An 18,125-nucleotide genomic window follows, 5' to 3' on the forward strand; every position below is an offset into this window, starting at 1 on the left:
CCGCCCGGCTTCCCCCGGCTCCCCGACCCCGCGTTTTCCATCGAGGCGAGTAGATTTTCTCCTCTTTTAGCCCAAAAATTTGGTTGGGGGGGGGGGGGGGGGGGGGGGGTTTAACAGGAATAAATTTCCCCTGGGGAGGGGAAGGGGGTGGTGCTGCCACTCCTGCAACGAGTGTGCCCGTCCTCAGCCCTGAGATTGCAGGGGCTGAGGTGGGCAGCGGCGTCGGGTTCCCCCCCACCCCTGGCAGGAGGTTTATAAATAATTAACGGTTAATCAGGGCCGGGCCTAATTAGCCAGGGGTAACCGGAGAGGAGGTCGGGGCGGAGAGCGCAGCCCTGCTTCGGCGGCGGTGCCGGACATGGCGCCATGGAGCCTTGGAGGGGGGCCTGGATCCTCTGGCTGCTGCCGGCGCTGGCGGGGGGTGAGCAGAGACCCGATTTCCCCCCAGAAATGTTCCCCGGGGGTGGGGGTGAGCAGAGACCTGACCAACTCACTGCGCCCCGCGGCCAGGTCAGCCGCTGGCGGCCGGCGAGGCGGCTTACGAGGAGCGGACGGTGACGGGGGTCCGGGGCCGGGCGGTGGAGCTGAGCTGCGGGCCGGCGGCATCGGCACCGCCGGCAGCCGTCTTCTGGAGTTTCGCGGCGGAGGGCTCGGGGCCGCCGCAGGCCGTGGCGGTGGGCTCGGGCCGGGAGGCGGCGGTGGCCGCCGGCGCGGGGACGTTGGGCCGGGTGAGCCTGCGCAATGGGACGCTGGAGCTGCGGGAGCTGCGGGCGGCCGCCCGCGGCCGCTTCCTCTGCCAGGGGCTCTTCCCGGAGCCGGGCCGGCTCCGCGTCGCCTACGCCGCCGTCCGCCTGCGCGTCCTGGGTAAGCCACCGGCCGGCATCCTCCCCGGGGGCCCCCGCTAGCCACCGACGCCTTCCCCTGGCTCGCGGTGAAGCATCCCCTCATCCACTAGCCGAGAGAGTCTTCCAGTGGCCAACGTAGCGTGCTACTAGCCAATGAAGCAACCCGCTAGCCAACAAAGGGCCCCCCTAGTCAAGGAAGCATGCCGCTAGCCAGTGTAGAGCCCCACTAGCCAAGGTAGTGGCCCACTAGCCACCAAAGGGCACCACTAGCCAACATAGAGCCCCACTAGCCAACATAGTTCCCCACCAGTCAATGAAGCATGCTACTAGCCAACATAGTGCCCCTCTAGCCAACATAGAGCCCCACTAGCCAATGTGGCACCCCAGTAACCAACATAGCACCCCAGTAGCCAACATTGTGCCCCCATGAGCCAATGTAGCACTGCACTAGCCAACTTAGCACCCCATTAGCCAACACAGCACCCTACTAGCCAAAGTAGCTCACCACTAGCCAGTGTAGCGCTCAACAGCCAACAAAGTGCCCCATTAGCCAAAGTAGAGCCCCACTAGCCAGCAAAGCACCGCACTAGCCAATATCGTGCCGTGCTAGCCAACATAGCACCCCACTAGCCAACATTGCGCCCCCACAAGCCAATGTAGCGCTGCACTAGCCAACAAAGTGCCCCATTAGCCAAAACAGAGCCCCACCAGCCAGCAAAGCACCCCACTAGCCAGTGAACTCCCCTGCCTCCAGCCAATGTAGCACTCCACTAGCCAATGTAGTGCTGTGCTAGCCAACACAGCACCCTACTAGCCAACGTAGCTCACCACTAGCCAAGGAAGTGCCCCATTAGCCAAAGCAGAGCCCCACCAGCCAGCAAAGCACCCCACTAGCCAACATGGCACCTCACTAGCCAGCATAGCACCCTACTAGCCCACTAGCCATCCCCATCTCCTTACCCTGGCCAACCCAGTAGCCCATCTGGTCTTGTTAGCCCGTACATGGCTGCTCCAGCTCGTCCCTGTGCCCACAGCCAGGACACCCCCTCGCTAGCCTGCAGATGTTCTCACTAGCCATCCCGCTAGCCGCTACAGCATGTCACTAGCCCAGGTCTGGGCTGGCAAGCTCAGCCCCGGGTGGGACAGGAGGGGCCTGGGGGCTCCCGACAGGACCAGGGCAAGGGGCCGGCAGCTTCGGGGGCTGCTCACGGCTCGGTGCCCCCAGTGCCTGTCTCCAAGCCCTTCGTGCGGCCGACGGCGGCGGCGGCGGCCGAGGGGGCGGCGGTGGCCCTGATGTGCGCCGTGCGGGAGGGGACGGCGCCACTGAGCTTCTCCTGGCAGCACCGGGAGCCCCGGGGGGGTCCCTCAGCCTCCCCCGCGGGGCTGGGGGGCTCCGGGGCTGAGCTGCGGCTGACGCCCGCCAACCGTAGCCACGCCGGCTGGTACGCCTGCACCGTGGGCAACGAGGTCAACAACCGCACCAGCGAGCCCGTCTACCTGGACATCATCTGTGAGTGCCCCGGGGCTCGGGCCCACCTTCCCAGGGGGGCTGCTCCAAGGCGGGGGGCTGGGGCACCAGCCGTGGGGGCATCCTCAGGGCTGAAGATGCCACCGTGGCCACCATGGTATGGCCATGGCCACCATACACCCTGCCACCACGATGCCACCATGATGCCTCCATGGCTACCACGATGCCTCCATGCACCATGGTACGTCCATGGCCCCTATATACCCGGCCACCGTGATGCCTCCGTGGTCACCATAGTATATCCATAGCCACCATGATGCCTCTGTGGCCACCATGGTCTGGCCATGGCCACCATACACCTGGCCACCATGATGCCTCCGTGGCCGCCATGGTATGTCCATGGCCATTATGTACCCGGCCACCATGATACCTCCATGGCCACCATGGTACATCCACGGCCACCATGACATGTCCATGGCCACCACGACATGTCTATGGCCACCAAGGTGTGTCCATGGCCACCATGCACCTTGCTGCCACGGTACTTCCATGGCCACCATGGTGTGCCTATGGCCACCGTGCACCGTGGCACATCCATGGCCACCAAGTACCGTGCCACCACGGTGCCTCCATGGCCACCAAGCACCACGCCACTATCCTGTGGCCACGGCCATCACACACTGTGCCACCTCCACAGCCACCATGCCAGCGTGGTGTGCCTATGGCCACCAAGCACCATGGCACATCCATGGCTACCAAGCACCATGCCACCACCGTGCCTCCATAGCCACCAAGCACCACGCCACTATCCTGTGGCCACGGCCACCACACACCGTGCCACCTCCACAGCCACCATGCTGGCGTGGTGTGCCTATGGCCACCAAGCACTATGCCACCACGGTGCCTCCGTGGCCACCACGCGCCGCAGTACGTCCACGAACCCTTTCTAAGGAGGCTTCACAAGCCGGTTTCCCACCAGCGGGAGGATGCCCCGGGGAGGGCCGCGTCCCCTCGGCGGGGACATCCCCGTGGCTAAGGGACCCCCGTGTCACCGCAGACGGCCCCGACGCGCCCGCCATCAGCGTGGAGCCCTTCTCCCCCGACGAGGGGGGCTTCTCGGCGGGCGAGCGGGAGGACGTGGTGCTGAGCTGCCTGGCTCCCTCCAACCCCCCCAGCCGCTACGTCTGGCTCCACAACGGTTCCCAGGTCCACACCGGCCAGACCTACGTCATCGCCGCCATCGCCCGCGCCCAGGCGGGCACCTACACCTGCCTGGCCGAAAACACCCACCTCCAAACCCGCACCCAGGCCACCATCCTCCTCACCGTCTACTGTAAGTAACCCCCAGAGGGGGGGTGGCCCCGCGGCTCCCCCCTGGGTGACACGGACCGAGGTGGCTCCCCGGTGAGGACGTGGGTGCGAGGGGAGATTTGGGGTGGGGGGGTAAAAGCGGGGTGGGGACACCCCCGCCCTACACCAGCGCTGATGGTCTTCTGCAGATCCACCGGCCGGTAGCCCCAGCTGCTCCGCCCTGGCCACCGGTGACCTGCGGGCCGTGGCCCTGCGGTGCCGCTGGCTGGGGGGGTTCCCCCCGGCGCGGCTGCGCTGGGTGGGCCCCGGGCCCCCTGAGGAGGAGGAGGAGGAGGAGGAGGAGGAAGAGGGGTTGATGGGGATGAGTTTTTCCATGGCCACCAGCATCCAGCCAGGGGCGGCCACCAGGAACGGCAGCTCCTTCTCCTGCCTGGCCTCCCACCCCGCGCTGCCGCAGGGGGCCGCGTGCGGGACCACCCTGTGTGAGTGCCGACAAGTCCCCCCCCCCAAAATCCCTTCCTGACCCCCCCTTGGCACAGCAAAGCTGCGGTGACCCCCGTGCCATGGCCACGCCGTGGCACGGGCACCCCACAGTGACACCGCCTTGGCTGGCGCCTCCAGCAACCCCAGCTTGCTCCAAAATGGGGGTCCCCACGGGGGGTGTCTCCATTTTGGGGGGATACTTTGGCATCAGGGTGCCCGCCCCGACACTTCTCCATCCCGCAGGGGTCCCGGCTGGCAGCCCCTCCTGCGCGGCGGCGGCCACCAAGGGCGACGAGTACGTGATGCTGCGGTGCCAGTGGGAAGGGGGGACGCCGCCGGTCACCCTGCGCTGGCAGGACAGCGGGGGCCGGGCCTTGGGGGACCCCTCGCCCTCCGTCGCCGTCCTGGTGCTGAGCGCCGACGGCAGCTTGGGGGGCCGGGATTTCATCTGCTCGGCCGCCCATCCGCTACGGGCCGCCGGCGCCGAGTGCCGCCTCCGGCTGGGTAAGCCGGATCCAGCCCCCGGGGCCCTCGCCGTGCCGCGGTGGGGTCGCACGTCCCTACCGTCCCCCCTGCTTCTCGCCGCGCAGGGGTCCCCGAGTTGGAGGCGGAGAGGAGCGAGGTGGCAGTGCTGGAGGGTGACGAGGCACGGTTGGCGTGCCGGCGGCGCGGCGGCGGCGCCGCCAGTCTTGGCGCCACGGTGGTTTGGTATGACCCCAAGGAGCGGGAGGTGACGCCGGGGTTAGCCAAGTACCGGTTGGAACGGGGAGAAGCGTGGCTCAACCTGACCGTGGGGGACACCGAGTGGCCGGGGGACGGCGGGGTCTACCGCTGCGCCGCGGCCAACGCCGTGGGCACCGCCAGCCTCCCCGTCCGCCTCCGCGTGGACCGTGAGTCCTGGGAGGGGGGTCCCTGGGGTGGGCTTGGGGGTCAGCCCCCTCCTGCCGGGCGCCGTCTCACCGCAGGGTACCCGGCTCCCCCCAACGTCACCATCAGCAAGCTGCGGTACACGCGGGCGCGCACCGAGGTGCGGCTGGAGTGGCGGACACAGGGCGCCGGCAACCTCACCGGTTTCGTGGTACAGCGGCGCCAAGCCAAGAAACCCCCCCGGCGGGCGCCTGGCCCCTGGGAAACGGCCGCCGGCGACATCGAGCCCCACTCCCGCGACCGGCGCCTGGGGGGGCTGGACCCAGCCGTGGTCTACGCTTTCCGCGTCCTGGCTGTCAACCACCGGACGGCCGGGCACCCCTCCGAGGTGCAGACGCCAGGTGAAGTGGGGTGGGGGACGCTGCTCCGTGGGGGCAGAGCAGGGTTTGAGTGGAGAAGGGCGACCTTTGCATCCCAGTGGAGCTGAGGAGCCAAGAGCGAGCAGCCGTCAGTAGGTTCCAGAGTAAACAGGCACAGGCTCCCACTTCCCTCCGCCCTTCTGGGCTCTGGGGGCGCCTGCTGCCTGCCACGCTCCCTCCTCTCCCTCTGCGTGGCTCACACACGGGTGCCTCGTTACCCTAATTACCCGGGGGGGGGGGGGGGGGGGGGGCGCTGACAGCAGCCTCTCTCTTTCAGCGGAGCCTCCCTTCGAGGCCTACCCGGCGGTGACAGGGGCGGCGGTGGCAGGGATGCTGGTGGCCACCGCGGCATCGCTGCTGGCCGTGCGCTGGGTGGCCCGCCACCGGGACACCCTGCCCCGTAAGTGCCAAGGTCGGGGGGGGCTGGGCAGGGGCCACAGCAGGACCCTGGACGCCCACACCTCCCGTCTGTCTGTCCATCCCCAGGGCTGCACGACCTGCTCTTCCACACGTGAGTCCCAAAGCCCCCTGCCCCATAGCCGCCGCACCCCAGCGCCGGTGAGACCGGCCCTGTCCCCCCCAGGGCCAGTCCCGGCGCCCAGGAGCCCATCGGCACGCCGGAGGATGCCGAAACAGCCGCAAGCAGGGAGGACGGAGCAGCACCGGCACCGGCAGCGGCTGCCCCTGGTAGGAAACAGCACCCACGGGGCGAGCCGAGCGCTCAGCCACCCGCCCTGGTGACCCAGCACCCACCCGGTGTCACCAGCGGCTCTCCCACCCCTTGCAGAGCCGCTCTCGGCACCGCTGAACGCCACCGCCGACCCACCAGCTAACGTCACCATCACCGTGACGGCGACGCCGTGACCCTTCCGCCTTTTCCTCTTTATTTCCCGCTCCTGCCCTTGTTCCCTGCCTGCCTGTGCCGCATCCCGCTCCTCCCTTCCCATAAATAAAGCCGGGAAGAGCGGACACATCTCCCAAGCCTCGGCTCCTGCGATGCTGCTGAAGTCAAAACTCAGCAGCTGGAAAAATATCAGCGAAAACAGCCCCATCACAAAAAATTTGGGGTTGGTGGCCAAGGGGATTTGCTTCGTTACGACATTTAAAAATTCAAAAGGATTTTTCCGGGGATGAGCTGGGCGACTCCCGGCAACAACCCCTCCAGGTCAGCCTTGAGACTTCAGTTACTTCTGGAGCTAAAATAAATATTTAGGCTAAAATAAATATTTTCTCACCCTTGGGAGGAAAAAAAAAACCCCAAGGGCCGAAGCTCCGCTCTCGTGGATACTGTATCCGCAGGCGTGGATACCGTTTTGGGACCACGCTGAATTTTATGGGGTGGGAAGACAACCACAAAGCTGCAGTGGGGTGGGGAAGGGGTCTTCGTCTTCACCCCAAACTCCCCAGTTTCAGGTCAAACCACAGGAGGTTAAAAATAGCCATTAGTGATGGTTTTTCCCCCCGCATCGGTGCAAGCGGGGAGGGAGGCAGGGTCCAAGGAAAGGGGTGAGCAGTCCCCAGCTTTCCTTGGCCCTCGCCTTGTGGGGTGTGGGATAGACGAGAGCATTTCTGGCCATTTTCTCCTGTATTTGGTTAATAACCTGTCGGGAAGGATCGAGCGATGAGAAACAACCTCACTTCAGTGCCCGGGAAGCATCAATCCCCACTCCTACCATAAAGCAGCATCACTCTCTATCAAACCACCCCAAAAAAATAAAAACCCAACCCCAAAACCCTGCAAAAACTCCATCACTTCAAAATACATATAATTTCCAAAGGAATATTACAGCTTCTTAGGAAAATATAGCGTCTTTACGCGACACAACCATGATCAAGGGGAGCGTGCGCTTAAAAATGTGGTTAAATCTCAGCGTTCGGAGGAAACGAAGCAGCCAGAGGTAAAACCCAACCACTCGCCTGCCAATTCTCCGTCGGGAATCGGGGAAAGCCTTGCAGCAGGTCTTGCAAAGGAAAAAATCCAGCAGAGAAGGCCGGGTTTAGGAGAGGAGGAGATAAATGAAGAGGGAGGAGTGGGGTTTTGCAGCAGCTCCGGGGTAGGTGGCAGTCAAAGCCCACGGGTGGAAGTGGAAGTCGAAGCCCACAGACGCAGAACCCTAAAAACAAAGGCAAAAAAATTCATATATTTATAAATAATACAATAAAAGGAAAAAAAACCCCACCCCAACACTTAAAACAGCCCATGGAGAGATGCTGCTACCAAAGGAGACCGCAAGAGCTGCCTCCTCAAACAGAAATCGCTCCCCAAAACCCCCTGCCGTTGCTCGCGGAGTGGCTGGCTGCACCTGCAGCGCCTTTGCTCCCCGAGGGGTTTGCAGCAGTTCCAGCCAGGCCGGCATCGCTCCCTCCCTTCCCAGCCCCGCGGCCGGCGTCGGCTGGAAAAAAATCCTCGCTGGGCGAAAAGGCAGCCGCACACACGTCGCCTCGGGGAGGCCCTAAGTGTGATTTATGCGCCTCATTTCTGGGGTTATGCGCTCTTGATTTTTTTTGGGGGGGGGAAGGAGTGCTTAACAAGCACCGGTTTGTTTTATTTACTCTGATTAAATTTGGAAAGGAAAAATAAAAACAAACCACCCCACCCAAACCCTGCAGTTAACATTGCAACACCTACATCATGCCGTTTCCGAGGGGCAGGCGGGTTTCTTACAGCTGCGCGCAGGGAGCTGCTTCAACACGACTTGTTTCTTTCGGAGGCTGTTCACGCCGTTAGTGTTCCCTCAAAGCAAGGAGTTACAAGCGCAGTCGAACCGGATTTTGTCTCCTGGAAGCGAGACGGGCTGGATTTTCATCCGCGCGTCTGCAAACCTAAGGGTTATCAAAGACCTAAAGACACAAACAGTCGCCGAACTCAGCTCCGCTTCTCACGCCGCGCTGCACGGACTCAGACGAGGTTCATTTTTCATATTTATTTTCTTATTTACCCACCGGGTTCTTCGCAGAGAAACCGAAAGAGGACGGGAGGCGTTCATGGAAAGGAGGGTTCGAGGGAGGCGGCAGCGATCGGTCGTAAGCATCGGAGCCGCTTGGCTAAATCCTGGTATCGGACTCCTGGGAAGTGCTTCTCGCACTGGTAGTACGCCACGGAAAACACACTCCGTATTTCCCATCGTTGTTCTTTATATTATTACAATTCTTTTTTATACACATAACCAGGCTAGTTTCGCGGTGCGTGGGGAGGGGGAGAGGGGGAAAACAACAACAAAAAACGGAATTTCAAGGCATAAATAATATAAAAAGGCAACCATTTTTAAAAACAAGATACATTCATATGACACTACTACAAAAAAATAAATAGTGACTCTCTCTGTTATAATTAACATCCCTCCATCACTCCCTTTCAGCGACTCTGCTGTGCAGTTACTGGCGTTAAGTGGGGACAACGGTCGCTTCCTCAGGTTTCCTGCAGCTGGAGCTGCCGAAGGTCCCCCGAGCTGTTTAAGGTGACTCCGGATGAATCCCATCCTGGTTTTTCCTTACAGTCCTTCGAAACAGGCTGCAGAATAAGGGGGCTCCAGCTCAAAATGTGGTTCGATGTTTCCGAGTGCACGCAGTTGTCACCTGCAAAGCAAAAGCAGGGTGGGTTGGTTGTTGTTGGGGTTTTTTAAGTAATTATCTCCTCTTTCAGCTCAACGGACCCAAAAAATTCAGATTAATAAAAGCAGGTGATGCTCTTTGAGCTCAGGTTCATTCCCGCCGTACCAGGCACAAAACAAGGCAACAGCTCAGAGCATCGGCTCTACCCGAGCACGCCAACGGCACCGATATCAAACAGGCCACGCCGATTAGGTCTGTCCAACTCCCACCTACGTTTCCATGCCTGCCCTTGCCCACGGCATGGCTCTAGGCCGTCACGGATGCCTGCTCGTTGGGGGAAAACTCCATTCGGTAGCATTTCAGCAGTTTTGGGAGCCCACGGGTTTGCTGTAGGAGCAGGCAACTGCGAGCCAGCATAAATCAGTCACGGCCTCGTTACCCGGAGCGCGCCTGCTCCGTGAGCTCCGTTTAGGAGCATCGATCACAAAAGGACACGACAGCCACAGGCACCTGAGCATCGCCGCTATTTTCCACGACGGGAAAGGCGGAACGCTTAATCTTTCTCAAAAAGCCAGGTCTTTTGTGGGCTTAATTACTAGCTTCTCTGCAATTAAGCACCCTACAGCTGTCCTATAGAGTATTTTCAGCTTCAAAGCCGGGCGCTATCCTCTCCGGAATGCCTCACCGTCCGTGTAATCCGCGGAGAGCCGGTTGATGCCGTCTGGACAGCAGGCATGCTGGGCGGAAGGCTGCTCCGCTTTCTCCGTGCCGTCCTCCTCCAGCCGGGCGCTGCACTCCGGGAGAGCGGAGGCCAAGCACATGGCCACCATGACGTGGTGATTCAGAGGTTTCATCTCCAAACCGTCCTGCTGATAAGGTGCTACGATGGGCACGACGGGTAGCGCGCTGCTGCCGAAAGCGCCGTTGGTTTTGGTGAAACACCTGCGGACGGGACACAAGCCAAAGCGGGGTTACTCAGAGCTGCTTCTTTCCACCGCTTATCTGCAATTTTTAAGTACTTTACCACGTGTCATTTGCCGTAACAAGAGTCAGACAGCTTGCCAGATCAGTTTTACATCTATTTTTGGATCGATTCTGACATTAAGAAAAGGATCGAGCATCTTTTAATCCCAACAGACAGCCGAAAACATTCAAAACGCGCGCTCGGTTACTTCCCCCATCGATTGTGACCCGATGACCTGACTCGCGAGTCCATTTCTCCATCAAGGCAGCCCCGTAAAACAGGTTTTCGCTGCCAAGAAAAAGAGCTCAAGTTTGAAACCCAAACAGCAAACTTAAATACCTTGGAAAAAAAATACTAAGCGTTATCGGAGTCAACGCAAATTAAAAAAATATCTGCAATATTATAAATATAAACCCCCCCCTCTGCTGCGTAACTCGGGTTGTGGCCCTGTAATACGTGCGTAAGGCTGTGAAATTGAAGTTCAACTGCTAAAACGATTGTACAGCCAAGCTATTTAACCTTTAAACAAAAAGGAGCTGGACCTTAAGAGACGTGCATACCGTTGCAGCAAGCAGGGAAAACACCGACGGTGTTTGGAGCCCCGCGAACAACGTGGCCTCAGCGAACATTTATATAAGCAATTCCGATGTAAGAAAGCCCAAAAATCACACTTCCGTGTGGTTTTATACAAACCCATAATTACCGCAAAAGGTTCACTTGTACGGTTGCCATCAACTCTGGGCAACTAGCCCCCAAAAGGCTCCGTGTTTTGCGGCGCAGAAGAGAGATGGATCCGCAGATAAGAGAAAAGCGTCGAAATGAGGAAGGCGAGCCTTCACGCCCACTGCGAGGCAGCGATACCCCGAAACGCTCCCGCGAAGGCTAAACAGGCTTCAAGGTGTTTGTTATACGGATACAACTCGGAGCATTCATTTTTTTGGTTTTGCTGCCAAATTTAAATAGATCCATCGCCTGTTCTGCTCAGGGTGACAAGCCTAAGGCATCTTGCTACAGGTAGCTCGTTCTTACTGGGATGCTACCTAAGCGCTGGCATTTTGAGATATCAAAATCGATAGCTGGAAAACGGCTGTGCACGTGCTCGCTTATCTGGTAGCACAGCATCTTTCTTTACAGGGATTCTGGCCCAAAACCGAGCCGAGCTGACCGTGGTATTGCTGGAAGAGGGGGGAAGATGGACTTTGACATCATCAGTGACAGGGTATCGGCCGTCAGCAGCTGAGCCCTCAGCACCGAAGTACTAAACTCAGGCGGATTTAAAACTGGGAGACGTTAAGCTTGGCAATCACAGCAAGGTCCTGCCCAAGTCCCAGAAACCACTTTTATCCCATTAAAAAGGTCACGGCAATGCATAAAACCATCACGCTCCAAGGACTTGTCCTACAAACTCCCTCGGAGCCTCCGTGTAGGCTTTCACCTGAAAACCACAATCGATATTGCCAGAACTTGAAAGAGCAACAAAACATCCACAAGTAACACAAATAAAACGTCCTAGAGGAAAAGTTTCCCCTCCAGCAGATGCTTCACTCGCAAAGCCAAAACATGGGACGAGGGGGGGTCCCTACAGCGGCTGCGGGATCGCCCCGGGAGCCCGCTCCCCTCCCGAACGTGGTGAGGACGGAGCAGCACCAACCTTCACTCTCCTATTTTGTCCTTCCGCTCCCAGAACCGCCTCCAAAATCATTATTCCAAGTACCAAAATACCACAGAAGCCACTGAAGAATCCACATGAAACACAGCTGGTCTTCAAACAAATCCATTTATTAGTTTGCATTTCTTTCCGCAGAGGTTTTGACTGCACTCGCTTATTATTTAAAAAAAATATTCTTAGAGGAACCCATTTAAAATGTTTGGTTTTGCATGTTTATGGGGCTTTCTTTTTAAAGATACAGAGGTCGGTGTAGTGCTTTGTATTGCTGCACAGGCTTGAACGATGTTTCAAGACAGCAGTTCAGCTTTTTAAGCTTAAATAACCACATTTCGATGGAAACCAGCCATTGGTATACCCAGAGCAGAGCGTGTATGAATAGCGATGTAAAATCCCTGCTGCAGAAAACACATTTTCTATCACTTCTCGGTGTTAAAATCCTACCAAACTATAATCTGACTTAAAAGTCCACACCAGCATAATTCAGATTTAAAGAGCTGGAAAAACAGACCGACACTGGTTTATTTGAAATGCGTATTTCACATTTCTGATCAGAATAAAGCCCATTTGCAAAGAAGAGAGATCTGCAAAAACGTAAATTCCTCCACAACCATCAGGTATCCAGAAAATTTTAGTTCAAAAGCACCAGAGAAGGGAAAGAAAAAAAAAAAAAAAAAAAAAAGGTTCTCAATCCTAACGTAACAAGCGTAAACCACACTCGTCTTACCGGCTTTGTCCACAATAGCAAAGCGGGTATCCACGTTTCAGCGACTTCTACCTCTGGCAAGCCTCCACGAGCAGTTACGAGAGCATAAAGTGCTAATTTAAACAGAAGACCGAGGGATTTCACCACCGTAATAATAAAACCCGCTCCGAGATGGCTATTGCTGAAAACAGCCATGGTAGCCAGTTATTAAATACACCGAACCTTTCGGATTCATTTGCACGTGGTCACAATTAAAACGATTGCTGAATTCAAGCGACAGCTCCAGGAATTCGGTGGAAACGGGCTCATTTGGGAATTTGCGGCGCCGAGGTGGAGCGTACGAGCAAGGCTGCGTGCACCTGAGACGCTCACGAGTGAGAGGCCAGCACCCTGCTAGAGATGCTTCCGCTTGAACCTGCCTTCCTCTGTTACCGCGCGGGTGTTTTCCAGAGGGAATTGCCTGGTTTCAGTATGCAAGGTGCAATAATTCGAGGGTGGGACGAGGCACGGGTCCTCTCTGCGCAAACAGGACTCCAGCCCCAAATTCCCACTTGCCAAAACCTACCGACTTGACCGGGGGCTAACCCACCGGGCCTTTCTCCTCCTCCTCCTCCTCGCCCCGGCCATACATCCAGCTCCCTGGCCCCTGGTGTAATATTCAGGCACGTTTCTGGTCCTCCCCGTTCCCCTCTCCCATGTCCTCCTTCCATTCCCCCAGCACCAGGAAGGGATCGGAGCGGTCCCGGCTGCGCAGCTCTCCTGCCAAATGGAGGTTAATGGTCCCCTCTGGGGTAGGCAGCTGTAAAGGACAACTTGTTTCTCTATCAAGCAGTCAAATATAGAACAGGGATGTGAAAATTCAAAGTTCAGACCCTGCTGATGACCCATCTGGGAGGAACAGTACAGTTGCTGAGGACAGAACCCTTTCTCCCTGCTTTCTTAAGAAAAAAAAGAGCAATTAAAAATTTAAATATACTTAAAACTGGAAAGCAAGCTCTTAATTATGGCCTAACGCATACGGCATGTTCCAAATTATGGCCAGTCGCAGACATCTCGCTGACTGCTGTTACGCAGCCTGCCTTGAGAACAGACAATTGGCTTGGAATGGAACGGTGGCTCGCTTTCCCCAGAGAGCAGCCTGGTCCCGAGCGTGCCCAGCTCCACCTGCGAGCAGCAGCCCGTCTCCATCACGCTATCCCGTGTATATTTACGGAAGGAGGAAGAATTTAAAGCCTATTATAGGTGATTTTTTAAAAAGGAAAACCACGACAATAAAGCGAACATGTTTTCTGCCTTCAACAGCAGCTTAATTTCAACTCAGCTTCTCCAGATGTACACCTAAAGGCAGCTGACAATTTTAATAAGACAGAAAATTCAAAGTATGATTGAGAAAATCCAGAATTCACCAGTCAGAGCAGTCTAGCGTGTCTGACTCTGTCCTATTTATAGTCATTAAAATAACCAGAGATTTAGTCAGAAGCCTGGAACTTCTTTAAAACTCTCAAAAGTGAAAAACCTAATAAAAACCCGGACTCCCAGCTACAACGTAGAAGACAGATTTTCCCTTATTCTATACAAGAATCCTTTTTGTCACGCAAAAAATGTGTCCCACGCTGACCACGGCTGGCCAAACTGCTCCTGAAGGCCTGAGGAACCTCAAACCCCATGTTTTACAAAGAATAGCGGTGTGAAAGCAAAGCTGCGACTCCAGCTCATTGGCGTTCTGAAGAGAATGGCAGGAAATGTAAAATACAGAAGACCAATTAAATCCTATTTGACAAACTCCATATGGAATGATTTTGTTATCTCAAAACTGAAGAAAACACAGGAAATAAGGTTTAAAAAAAAAGAAAAACAACCCAGTGCCCAACCTGCCTCGCTTCCTAGAGAGGATCAGAGGGATTTGTTGAGTGAAACGAGCTCTGGGGGTTGAATAACTCGTTTTATTCCATCCCAGAGGCAATCACCAACTGCTCTCCTTGAGTCACACACCGACACCGAGCTCCTCCGTACCCTCAGCCGGGACTCAAGCTCTCTGCTTTTGTTTGCCCCGGCTTTAACACCACACGAGGGCTTCTGTTCGTGAGGGTCCCGCCTTCGGGCGCGTTTTACATCACCTGTTATTGTTCCGACAGTTTCGGCAATTGATGCACTCCGAGGGGTCAGCCTGCGGCACCGCTGTGTACATCCCACCGCCCTGCAGCAGGAAGGATTACAAAAATAATAATTAAAAATAAAAATCAATCGCTATTCAGACACACAAGAGTCACCGAGAAGGCAGTTCGGCTCCAGCTAGCGCCCCAAGTTTGTTTTCAAACTTATCGATCTCCGGATCCGTGCCCCGTAACGTGGCACGGCAACACTGAGCTATTATACAAAGCCAAGCGGAGGGGTTTTGCCAGCATGTGTGTCAGAGAAAAGTAAATAACTGCAGCTTAGACAAGTATGCGGTAATTTCCCTGGTCTGTTTTCAACTTAATACACTCAGGTTTAATTTAATAAACACACTGTAAATATGTTTATTTTTAACGTTGATGACAGACATGAAAGCAAATTGCTGTTCGTTAGCAAACTGTGCCCATTTGGGGAGACAGAGTATTAAATTTGCAGGGCTGATGTCACAACATAAACCCATCCCACTTTCCTGTAATTACTCCGATTAGATCAGTTTGCTTCGCTACACTGATTTTTGAAACATTTCATATTTTTACAGATGGGGTAATTCCTTAGCCAGCAATGACTCTGGGTGAGAGGGATTTTGTGTTGTTGGTTTTGGCTGAAGGGGCCGTTACAAGCGAGTAAAAATGCCCAGATTAACACATACCTCATTGTTAAGGACTAGGCGGACACCGATGCGGGAGCCGCTTGAAAACGGCGCTGCGGAGGCGGGCTACCGCGCCGCGTTTCAGGAGGGGAGCCAGCTCGGGAAAGCTCACCTGATTTTTGAGATTTCACCTGGTAGGTAGCTTCTAACAATCCCTATTTCTGCAAAACCAGGGCTTATCCTTACGGTTTTTGAGGCCGCTGAGCGCGATAGGGAACACTGAGGAAATGCCTAATTAGTCTTGATTGCCATCCTGGCCAGTTTCTCTCTTCCTCATTTAGCCCAATCAATGAAACAATAAAGAGAGCCCTAATGAGGATGGGAACATCCTGTTCTGCCTCGTCCGAGCGCCAGTCCTGGGCCTTCCATGCGGGAAGGGATTGCGTGACTCAAACTTTCTACAGAAAGGAAAAAAGGGGGGAAAAAGAAAAATCCCAACCCAGTCAACCATTCGCAAGGAGACAGCGGCATTGCGTGTCCCGTCTCGCGGCACAGGGGAGCGCCGAGACCTGTGTTACCACATGCGTATTTCCTTCCTTCCAGAAAAAAATTTAAAAAAATTAAAATAGGAGGGACAAAACATCAATGCAAGGCCCCCAAGCTTTCTCACGGGTGAGCTTTTGAGCACTGCAAAGTCTTCCCTTCCTGAGGGTTCGGACGGTTGGAGACTTTTGGAGAGTTTCACCCACTGGGAGGTTGGACAGGTCCAAAAAACCAGGATTTGGGCCTCGGTCGCTCTTGAAAGCGACCAAAAAACAGCATTTCTTGCTATGTGAGCATACCAAAGACAGAATCAGGTGAAGAACCAACCGGTCTGGACTCAAAGCTGGAGTTAACTCAAGTGGCAACTACTGTGCAAGTGCTAATTTGTTGTTCTATAAAATGAAGTGCTTGTGTTCAATTACTAACACAAACAATAGCCCCCTTTTTTTTTTCCCCTCCAGAAACAGCATGGGTTATTCAGACTTTTGAACTTTTTCTTTCAGTTTTCCTGGGCAATGTTCACAGTTTTGAGTAAGTTTAGTAAGTTTGAATGCAAGCCATCTGTTTCCATAGACAATAATGAAATCATTATTCTCTCTTGGAAACGGGACACACTTCAGCAAATGAAGTATTTTTCCACAGCATACAAAGGCTGGATCACAGACTTAAATTAGTTTTTAATTTTATTTTAGCTTTCAAAACAAAAAAATGAGCCTGTCTCAACAGTCACAAACAAGGGACTGGAGAAAGGGGAAAAAAAAAAAGACGACAGCGTTATTACGTCGCTGCATTTCAAGATGTATGGGGCATTTTATTTTATGGAACCTCCTGCTACATTCGTGCTTTGCTATAATTAATAGCATTGCTTAGAGTTACAGATCTGAAACAGGTGGGGGAAAAACGGGTGATCCATAAAGCTGCAGAATAAGCAGCTATAATTAAATCTATTTAACTTGCAGATTGAGAAATACCATATGTACAAGTATCTCAGCCCAGTACTGAAGCATTCTCAGAGCTTACATGCTGTTAGGAGGAGGGTAGAGGCAGATTTCCCAGAGTAAGTGGAATTCTTGCTGTCATCTGATATTCTCAAATGAAAACCATGATGTTTGTATCAGAAATATCAGCCCAGTTGCTTCCTCTGGGATAAGTAATTTAGTGGAACTGGCAGTTATCAATGGATGAGTATTTCCCCCACCCGAATTAAGTCTGCTTCCACCACCTCCGAATAAATCCCAAGGTCTAGGCTGAGCCTTCCCGCTGGAAGAGCTTACGTTCACAAGATGGTGGGGATGTTCGTAGTCCACGTGCGTCCCGGAGAGGGAGTTGGTGTGCCCTGGGTACAGCCCAGCTCCTCCGTTCATGATCCCGTTAACTCCGTTAGCAACTTTACGATGGATATGCGGACAGCCGTTGCTGAGGCCGCCGTTGGCGATGAAGTTTCCGTGGATGCTGCCGTTGACTCGGCTTGTGCCGGGTAAGGTCGTGTACTCAATCATTTGCCCGTTGATATCCGCCCCTTGATAGAGATAGCCTGGAGGGTCATATTCTGGAAGAGACATTATTACCGAAAGCGTATTTATTGCCAAATGAAAACTTAAACGAGCGTCTCTAAGAAATGAAAGAAACTTCTTATTTTCTCTGTCTACAGCTTTTGTAAATTAACTGTAATATCGTAAGTGCTTAGTATACAAATGTAGAAATGGAAAACAGCCACATCCTGGAGAACAGACCGGGAACGTGGGTCTGAAAGGGCTCAGCTGACGTCAGTCACCACGAAGAGCGTCCTAAAAACGGGCCATTTGTATAATCAATAGGCCCTCTGCTATCCGCTACGAACTACTTCCAGAAAATCTCTCTGGGCCGCAGTTGAAGACACTATCTTATCTTGCAAGAAGTTTTGTTTCGTTTCTCTTTGTCAGAGTAAGGACGTTTAAAAATAACCACAGGCTGTGGAAAGAGCAAGGCTGATTTATGCATTAGGAGCAGAAAAGACTGCTGAAGAGACCCCGCTAGCGCAGAATCGTTTGGTGGGTACCGAGCACCTCGCCAAGCGTGCTTACGCTCCAAGGCGGCTGCTGAAGGCTCCTGCTTGCAAACTGGCAGGTTTTCCTTGTTAACGCCTCTCTAAAGGACTCGGACATTGAACTCCATTTTACTGCAAAGGGACTGAGAGGTAACAAGGGACTTGTCCTCCGTGCTGCAAGTTCTTTTTCTTTCCAGATATACACAAGCGAGGGAAAGATCCGGGGTTTAAGTCTCCACATTTTAACACGTGCTTATGATTACACACAAGTTCTGCCACCGCCATCACCAGAAACCTACGCAGGTGCTCCAAGTCAAACCAAAGCGGAAGAAACTTTGCCCAGGAATTTCTTTGGGTGAAACTGCAGCACAACTGCGCAGCAACGCAGCAGGGCGGCGAGCGTCAATGCAAAGAAATGGAGACATAGCTGCTCTTAAAAAAAGAAAATAAATAAAACCACATCTTCACCTAAAGCACACCTCGAAAGTACAAGTCTCTAAATAAACGCCAG

The 18,125-nt window shown here is 54.8% G+C and overlaps 2 protein-coding genes across 2 annotated transcripts in view; one reads left to right on the top strand and one right to left on the bottom strand.

Moving 5' to 3' along the window:
* Nucleotides 1-356: 356 nt before the first annotated feature.
* Nucleotides 357-6,257, top strand: VSIG10L2 (V-set and immunoglobulin domain containing 10 like 2; the record flags this gene model as incomplete). Its single annotated transcript, XM_082330524.1, is given in 12 exon segments — nt 357-421; nt 511-864; nt 2,071-2,355; nt 3,371-3,646; nt 3,813-4,106; nt 4,351-4,616; nt 4,619-4,997; nt 5,073-5,375; nt 5,671-5,793; nt 5,880-5,904; nt 5,977-6,080; nt 6,181-6,257. Coding segments are annotated over 12 exon segments (2,541 nt in total). The 5' UTR covers nt 357-366.
* A 2,015-nt stretch (nt 6,258-8,272) lies between these two features.
* CDON (cell adhesion associated, oncogene regulated) overlaps nt 8,273-18,125 on the bottom strand; it is a 34,262-nt gene continuing 24,409 nt past the window's right edge. The window contains exons 16-19 of the mRNA XM_082330610.1: nt 16,863-17,137; nt 14,399-14,478; nt 9,631-9,887; nt 8,273-8,969 (exon numbers count right to left, since the gene is read on the bottom strand). Coding sequence (XP_082186736.1) covers nt 8,803-8,969; nt 9,631-9,887; nt 14,399-14,478; nt 16,863-17,137 — 779 coding nt within the window. The 3' untranslated portion in view covers nt 8,273-8,802. The remainder of the gene's footprint in view (nt 8,970-9,630; nt 9,888-14,398; nt 14,479-16,862; nt 17,138-18,125) is intronic.

Source organism: Platalea leucorodia (genome assembly GCF_965183815.1).
Source record: "Platalea leucorodia genome assembly, chromosome: 20".
In the NCBI taxonomy this organism is placed as follows: domain Eukaryota; kingdom Metazoa; phylum Chordata; class Aves; order Pelecaniformes; family Threskiornithidae; genus Platalea; species Platalea leucorodia.